The 8,964-nt window shown below is 49.7% G+C and overlaps 1 protein-coding gene across 1 annotated transcript; it reads right to left on the reverse strand.

The window, feature by feature from the left end:
- On the reverse strand, window positions 1,070–8,326 carry LOC100516963 (olfactory receptor 1361). Its single transcript, XM_003124659.4, has 2 exons — window positions 8,227–8,326; window positions 1,070–3,162 (listed from the first exon to the last, which is right to left on the reverse strand). The coding sequence occupies exon 2, from the start codon at window positions 3,156–3,158 to the stop codon at window positions 2,214–2,216; it is 945 nt and encodes a 314-aa protein (XP_003124707.3). The 5' UTR covers window positions 3,159–3,162; window positions 8,227–8,326; the 3' UTR covers window positions 1,070–2,213.

The raw sequence follows: 8,964 nt of genomic DNA on the forward strand, positions 1-8,964 counted from the left end.
ACTAAACATAGAACTACCATTTGATCCAGCAATCCCACTCCTGGGCATCTATCCAGAGAAAAACAGATGTCCTCCGATGCTCATTGCAGCACTATTTACCATAGCCAAAACATGGAAAACACCTAAATTCCCATCGACGGAGGAGTGGATCCAGAAGATGTGGTACATATACACAGTGGAATATTACTCAACCATTAAAATGAACGAAATACCGGCATTTTTGGCAACATGGATGGACCTAGAAATTATCATGCTAAGTGAAGTCAGCCAGACAATGAGACACCAACATCCAATGCTTTCACTGGCATGTGGAATCTGAAAAAAGGACAGACGGAACTTCTTTGCAGAACAGATGCTGACTCACAGACACTGAAAAACTTATGGTCTCCGGAGGAGACAGTTTCGGGGGGTGGGGGGAATGTGCCTGGGCTGTGGGATGGAAATCCTGTGAAATCAGATTGTTATCATTACACAACTACTGAGGTGATAAATTCACTTGAGTAATTTTTTAAAAAATGAGTAGCTTGAACACGTGGCAGGATTCGGGCTCCCTAGAGCCCTAAAGGAACCCTCTCCATCCTGCCCCACAACAATCTGACCCTCCCACCAGAGGTGCCTGCATCTCTACCGTCTCTGTTGTCAGAACAGGAAGTCAGCCCTGATGACCAGGACCTGTCTCGCCCTCACAGCGAGGACGAACACAGAGAGTTGCACAGAATGTTAACATCACACGAGGCCACTCTGTGACTGTTCATGGAGCAGGACAAAACGAGACCACTCCGTAATCACGTGCACCTGAAACCTGAACGCTGTCCAAGCCACCAGAACGAACAAACGCCCCCTAGGCTGGCTGATGTGAGGGACGGCCACTTCTCTGCAATCACGGCTTTGACCTCCGTCTAGGCTTCCTCCCTCTTAGATAAAAGATATCACCATCTCCAGACACACTTATCCCCACTTTGCTACAGCTCTTCAGGCACAGCAAAGACTCAATCCCTTGCATCCCCACCAAAACCGCCTGACGCAAGCCCAAGTCTTTCACTTGTTTCTTTACATCAAGAGAGCTTTATTAAGACATCTGAGGGGTCAGGCTGAGCTCAAGATGCTGCCAGCCTTTACTGTGAAGAGGTGCTAGGCTTACAAAGGATCGGTGGTGGGAATCTCTGGCTGGAGTTCTTGGCGGGAACTTGTGGCAGGAACAATGACGAAAGAGGAGGGAAGCTCAAGGGAAGCACTGGGGTTGAGTCCCATGACAGAGGGCAGTTAGTTCTTGAAGGTGGTCCATCTAAGGAGGCAGTTCTTTTCTGCAGGCCACCGTTTCTTGCCACCCAACTTGAGCATCCACATTCCAGGAGAGGGTGTCCACTGCAGTTCTCCAAGGTCAACAGCCACATTTTGGGGGTGGGGTGGGGGTCTGTCTCTGTCCTCCTGAGAGCCTATCATTCCAGCCTTTTCATATATGGGACATGGAGGATGGTCCCCTCTTCCACAGATACTTCCTGCTGGCTAGGGGTGATGAGAACTGGGTGGCTGGTCACGGCATGATCTATGTTAGATGTTATCCCTCCCAAGATAGTCTCCCAACCAGCTGTTAGTGCCCGAGAAATCATCGACAGGAGGTGTCCCCCACAGTGTCCATGACGCATAGGAGTTGGTCTGGATGCAAGCTGGGAATAAAGCGTCAGCACCCGCAAAGGCCTGTGTCTGGACTCACTGAGGTTCAGGTTCTTCATGTCTCCACACAGAAGGAATTCAGTGACAGACAAAGTGCGAGGCAAGAAATAGGTTTATTAGGACAGGACGCCTGTGAGAAACACAAGCGGGCAGGCAAGGAAGATCTGCCAAGACAAGTCTTCTAATAAGTTCCTTCTAGCATGTTCCTACTAAGCTGTCTCACTTCCCCCCGCCCCATGCTAAGTGTTCTCCCTTGGGACAAGGAGTGATAAACTCAACTTACTGAACAAGATTTGGTCCCAAGTGGGGTTTAGCTGGAGGGCATTGCCAAGTGGAAGCATCAACTTGTTTGGTACAAGGATATCTCTTTCTGAAATCTTTAACCTGAAGAAGCTGACGAATCAAGGTTTCTCTCCCAAGATAGACCACAGATGATTCTCTTACAAAAAGACAAAGGCTAATTAACCTTTCGCATAATCAGAAAAGCAAACATGTGTACCTAGAAATGAATTCTCTCCATGATTTTGTTAGCCCATTGATTACTGTGTGGAGGAAAATGTCATAGCAACCACTTTTCGAAGAGCCCCTTTTATGTCCTGGTTCCTCAGGCTGTAGATGAAGGGGTTCAGCATGGGGGTCACCACTGTGAACATCACAGCAGCGGCTATGTCTGTCTCAGCTGAGTGGGAGGAAAAAGGGCTGAAATACACAGCAATGATGGTGCCATAGAAGAGGGAAACCACAGCCAGGTGGGAGCCACAGGTGGAGAAGGCTTTCCATCTGCCCTTGGCCGAGGGGACGCTCAGCACAGCGCGGGTGATGAGGATGTACGACACCAGGATAAATATAAATGGAGTGATCATTATTAGCCCTGCTTCAAAAAGAATCATCATCTCATTGAGGTGTGTGTCCGAGCAGGACAGTTTCAGGAGTGGGGTCAAATCACAGAAGAAGTGGGGGATGGCATTGTCCCCACAGAACGAGAGCCGAGACATCAGCAGGGTATGCAACAGCATATCTAGGTTGGCAATGACCCATGACCCCGTGACCAGCAGGACACAGAGCGGGTGGGTCATCTTGGTGGAGTAGTGCAGGGGGTGACACACAGCCACAAAGCGGTCATAGGCCATCACAGCTAGGAGGAAATTGTCCATGTCCATGAACGTGAAGACAAAATACATCTGGGTGAGACACCCGGAGAAGGAGATGGTCTGACGTCCGAGGACGTGGTTGGCCAGCATCTTGGGGACCGTGGTGGAGGAGAAGCAGACGTCCACGAAGGACAGGTTGCTGAGGAAGAAGTACATGGGGCGGTGCAGGCGGGCATCCAGGCTGATGGCCAGGAGGATGAGCAGGTTTCCCAGGACTGTGGCCAGGTACATGCCCAGGAAGAGCAGGAAGAGGAGCTGCTGCTGCCGCCGGGGCTGCCGGGAGAGCCCCAGGAGGAGGAACTCGCACACACTTGACTGGTTTGCCCCTCTCATGGGCCTGGACTCAAGAGGCAGAAATGACAAGCGGAGATCAAAACCAAGGGCGTGGGGGCCAATAGTCCATGCTCCAGCCACAGTCAGGTCAAAACAACCCACACAGGAGTTGCTCACTCAGGATCTGCCCCTACTCCCCACACCCTCAACTCCCAACGCCAGTTCCTAGAGGATGCCGGTCCTACTGGACTCACTCTGTAAACCATATCAACACATACCATGGAAACAGCACACGGGCACACACACAGCCCTTCTCTGCCCTTGGGTCTCTGCCATTCCCAGCCTTGCTCCCCCTTCTTAGCAGCTCGTGGACAGAAGAGAAACGGCTGATCCTTGCTGGGTTGGTCTCAAGCTCCAGCTCATGGATTCAGGACCCTCACCACTACTCCCTGGATCTGCAAGGTTTAACACGGGAGGGTCTGCAAAGAACTTCACCCACCAGCCAAGAAACACTGGCATCTCCACGGCTACCACCTTACCTGGGAGGAGCGGGTACTGTGGGCTCCACCTTTGAGGAAGGGGCCAGGATTCCTCTTTACTAGAAGACTTGGAAGGGCTTGGAACTACACGAAAGACCCGAGCAAGTGAGGAGCAGGGGTTCATGGCCTTAGCCCTCTGCATAGGAAGGTCGGTGGCGGGTATGAGAGAAAGGTATTTACAGGCGCCTCCGTGGTCCCTGGGGCCAGATTCCCCGAGAGCCTTGTTAGAGACAAGCAGAAGTCATGGTCCCACCGCCTTCCTGGTCCCCAGGGATCCAACAATGATGACAACGTATATGATCTAATGCCTGGGTCCAACGGGGAGATAAAGCAATCCGGATGGAGACAAGTCCCAGGGAAAATCCCTTGAGACCTCAAACTGCATCACCTTGGTGATCGGGGCTTATGATTCTGTATGTGAAAATTCCCTTATTGAAAGGGTTTTCTTCTGACCTTCGTATCTCCGAAACTGCTATCACGGAAGTGTTATATGAGTGAACCCTTTTTTTCTCCAATATCTGGTCATTTAGTGTGTAGAGTCAGGGATGCGATTGCAGATAGGGATACTGGGATGCTGACAAGGTCAGATGAGGGTGGCATTAAAGGGTCGTGTTTAAAGCATTTGATGTACAGCAATACGTGGCAGCGGAGACATACCAGAGAGAGCATTGTATACCATGACTGAGAAACTCCAGGCTCCTGGAGTCCACTTCTTGGGGCGGGTCCTCCCAGCTCCAATAGGTCACCCTTTCCTCAGGATGGTCTCCAGTCCTCAGAGTCACAGGAGTGTGGGTAGTTCTAGCTGCCCAATGTATCATCCAGGATTCATGATTGGACTTGGGAACCTGGAACTGAGGCTGAGGACCCATGGTCATTCTCGCCAAGACTTGGACTGGAGGCTTACAAATATTTCCTGACTGGCTCATACATGGGGAAGCAAAAGTCTATGCAGAAAGGCAAAACACATAATACACACACACACAGAGAAATGGGGATGAGCTGGAGAGAGTCCTAACAGCTTTCCAGTTCAGGGTTCAAGTCCTTTTCTGACGCTTGGTTACATTGTGGGGTCACAGCTCTTGCTTGAAAATAATAAACATGCGGTCTTACGGATTGAGCCCAAAAGGATTTCTGGAACATCATCATTTCATCTTTCAAAGACACTGAACAACTGCACAGGCAGGCCCAGGAGGTTACACAGCACATGTAATGGCCCAAAGCATGCCACAGAACAGGAGTGATTAGCAAGCCAATATTGCTGCTACTTCCGGCCACAAAGTTTAAGAGTTCATGGCTCTAAAACAGCTCTCAGGGCACATGGCGTCCCACCGGGAGCACCAGGGAAGCCGTCTTGCTGCCACGGCTGACACTGCGAGGAAAACATCCTTCTCATCTCCCTTCCTCTGTGTCAAACACAGAATCAGGATCACTAATGGGTAGTCAAAGGCTGCCCACGACTTAGCTGGGAGATACGTTACTCAGGGTTTCCTGTGATATAGGACAGAGTAGGATTTTCGCATCCAGAACTATGGGCTAAGCTAGTCTCTAAGATTTGGAAGGGGTTAATAAACTTGGGAAGCCCAAAAACAAGACAAATGCCGCCAAGAACCATCCCCCCGCCCCAGCGTCACAACACTGATGCACAGCCCTCTTACCAGCTTCCCTTCAGTGGAACAGGAAGTACCTGGCTTAACAGAACTCTCCTTCACACAACAGGGGACCAACTCAAAACCCCATCAGTTACTCTCTCCAGGTCCAACACCAGGACTGTCCCTACTTCAACCATGATCTCATCATGACCTTTTATACCTTCTGAATCAAACATGAAAACTAAGCCATAACGACACGTCCTACACATATGTCAAACAGAAGGAGAAAGACAGAAAAGAAGAAAGCTAGGAGTTCCCATCATGGCTCAGCACAAAACAATCTGACTAGCATCCATGAGGACGCAAGTTTGATCCCTAGCCTTGCTCAGTGGGTTAAGGGGTTGGTGTTGCCCTCAGCTGTGGTGTAGGTCAAAGACTCAGCTCAGACCTGGCATTGCTTTTTCTGTGGCATAGGCCAGTCGCTACAGCTCCAATTCGACCCCTAGCCTGGGAACCTCCATTCACCATGGTGTGGCCTTAAAAAGACAAGAAAGAAAGAAGAAGAAGAAAGCTATTTGGCTAAAATACACACATACACAAATATACACATATCAACGGAAGGAGGAAAAGTGGAAAAGCTGATGTAATCTTCATGTCCACTGGCAGCCATGAACGACTGTTAATTGATACTAACAGACTTCCTGATCCACAGTCTAATTCATGTTCCCCTTTATGTGTAGCCAGCATCTCAGCTGCTGAGATTTTAAAAAATCTGAATAGCCTAAAGTTTGAAATCTGGGAGATTTGACGTCCTTATGATCTTTGCTCACATAAGACTGTCCTAATCTTTCACTGACTGCCCTCGCTGGACATGGTAATTCCAGAATTCTCTTAAGGAGCTACTTCCTCGCATAATCCTCTGTGCTACCACTGTGTAGCACAAAAGCTATTTTCTATTGAGGGTCAAAAGTCACAACAATATCAGAATCTCCTTTTGGTCAGTTTATCCGGTTGCAAATGGAGCCCAAATGGACCAGCAAGAAGTCTTTTGAGTCCAGTTTTACTGGGATAAAAAGAAAATTTTTGCACGTAGATCACTGGGTATGACAAAGAGAGCTACCTCTTGTTTCCTTGCCCCATACATTCCTGGGTGGGAGAGAGTTCAGCACATATTGTTCACTGGTATGAAACTTAAAACGCATCCTGCAAAACAGCCCCCTATCCTTACAGAGTAACCACAACTGGTGCCAAAACGGAGCCTTCAGAAGACCATTTCTCTCTGCTGTAAGGTCAGCTGCTTCTGCTGACTGTGTAAAAGTACCAAAGCATCATACAGATACCAGCCTTGTCCCTTCTCCTTGGCAGCTAACACATTTTACCAAAGCTTAGCACCTTAAAACAGTAAACATTCATCTCACACAGTTCCTCCAGGCAAGGAATCTGGTAACAGTTTAGCTGAATGGTTCTGGATCAGGGCTTCTCATCAGGGTGCAGCTAAGTTGCCTGCAGGGACTCCATCACCCAAAAGCTTGACCGTGCCTGGAGGACGAGCATCCAAGATGGCTCATGCGCATTGATACTGGCAGGAAGCCTCAGTTCCTCACAAGGACTTCTCCATAGAGCTAACTTGATACCCTTGCAACAGGGTAGCTGGTTTCCCCTGGGCAAGCGATTCAAGAGCGCAAGATGGAAGCCACAACATCTCTCTTTTTTTTTTTTTTTTTTTTTTGTCTTTTTAGGACTGCACTCATGGCATATGGAGGTTCCCAGGCTAGGGGCCTAATCAGAGCTGCACCTGCTGGCCACAGCTACAGCCACCACAGCCACGCGGGATCCAAACCGAATCTGGGACCTACACCACAGCTCATGGCAATGCCAGATCCTTAACCCACTGAGCAAGGCCAGGGATCGAACCTTCTTCCTCATGGGTAATAGTCAGATTCATTTCCGCTGAGCCACCACAGGAACTCCTACATGAGTTTTCTTTCCTGACCGCTTCTGCACATGCCCAGATATCCATGTTCACCACGGGTTTTTCTATCGATATAGCTACCCCACATCATCGCTTTAGTTATGTCATCTTTATTAAGCAGCGACACCTGGGACATCATAACGATCCCAAGTCTGAATCACAAGGCTCGAAGCTGAACAACTCCTTTAGGTCTGCAGTGTAGCCTGTCGTCTGCAGAACCAATGACATATATCAACATTGCCTTCCACACTATAAATATCAGGAAGCTTAAAGCAGCAATGCTCTCTTTTTTTTCTTTTTACAGCTGCACCTGTGGCATATGCAAGTTCTCGGGCTAGGGGTCAAATCAGAGCTGCAGCTGCTGGCCTACGCCACAACCGCAGCAACGGGGGATCCCCAGCCGCATCTGTGACCTACTCTGCAGCTTTCTGCAATGACAACCCCCCCGCCCCGACAACACACACCCCGCCATGAGGGAGACGAAGCCAGGGATCCAGCTGGCATTCGCAGGGAAAGTATGTCAGGTTCTTAATCTGCTAAACCACCACAGGAACTCCAAAGCAGCAATGCTCAAACTGTCACCTGCACAAAAATCACCTGTGAAGATTCTGTTTCAGGCTGAGATTAGGCGTTTCTAACAATCAACCAGGCAACAATGCCTGGTCCTCGGATCACAGTGAGTCGCAGCAAGGGCTCAGCACTGGAGTAAAAGGAGTCCTTGCTCCGAGAAGGCTCCAGGTCACCTACACCAGTCCTTGCACTGCTGGTTTCCCACAACCTCGCCTTTTGAAAGGATACCCAGATTGGAAGTCAGACCTTGACTTCCACCGGTCCCAGCCTGGGGAATCAAGAGACAGGAATTCTGAAACCAGGTGACCCATTCTAATCAGGAAGGGCAGAGACCTCAAGGACTGGGACCAGGTGAAGTTTGAAAAGCTCATGGTATCTGCTAGTTGCCAGGTTTGGGGGGCAGCGACCCCAGAGTGTCTCTGTATACAATTTCTGGGTAAAGAAGCAGACCCACCTACAGCAATGAAGAACAACCGCTCCAAACTGGAGCTCCCGGTCGGCCGTCCTTCGGGCAAGAGACACGCGGTCGCACTTCCCCAGGAGACTGCGCAGGGCTGAGGCCCCACCCCCTCCCTTCTAATTGGACGGGAGCACGTGGGATGGGAAGAGGGGAGCTGGTCCGCTCTTATTGGATAATTAAAGAAAAATCTACAAGGGGCGGAGCAAGGAGAGCCAAACAACGCAGCCTCTGATTGGTCTAGTCGAGGGCGTGCGCAGCGCTTCCTCGGAAGGAGGTTCGCCGAGTCTGCGCATCTCTTGCTGCATCTGCGCCCGATCGGCTCACAGAGGGAGCCTGGATCCCAGAAGGGCGTTGGAGGTGCAGCAGTTACAGGAGGCCTCATAAGCTTAAAAATCAAAATAAGTCGGGTTTTTGTTTTGTTTTGTTTAGGGCCGCACGTGCGACATTTGGAAGTTTCCAGGCTAGGGGTTGAATCAGAGCCTATGCCACAGTCACAGCAACTCCAGATCCAATCCGCATCTGCGACCTACACAACAGCTCACGGCAAGGCAGGATCCTTAACCCACTGAGAGGGGCCGGGGGTCCATCCCATGTCCTCCTCACGGATATTAGTCAGGTTCGTTTCCACTGCACCACGACAGGAATTCCCAAGATAAATCATAATTCAATGCAATGTTTTTCAAAAGCAAGATTAGTGCAAAAAATCTAATGAAATACCAAAATTTTAAGAACAAGT

Source organism: Sus scrofa, chromosome 3 (assembly GCF_000003025.6).
Source record: "Sus scrofa isolate TJ Tabasco breed Duroc chromosome 3, Sscrofa11.1, whole genome shotgun sequence".
Lineage (NCBI taxonomy): Eukaryota > Metazoa > Chordata > Mammalia > Artiodactyla > Suidae > Sus > Sus scrofa.

Excerpts from the sequence above, each read along its gene's own strand:
- LOC100516963 (XM_003124659.4), bottom strand. The coding sequence starts at position 3,158 with ATGAGAGGGGCAAACCAGTCAAGTGTGTGCGAGTTCCTCCTCCTGGGG.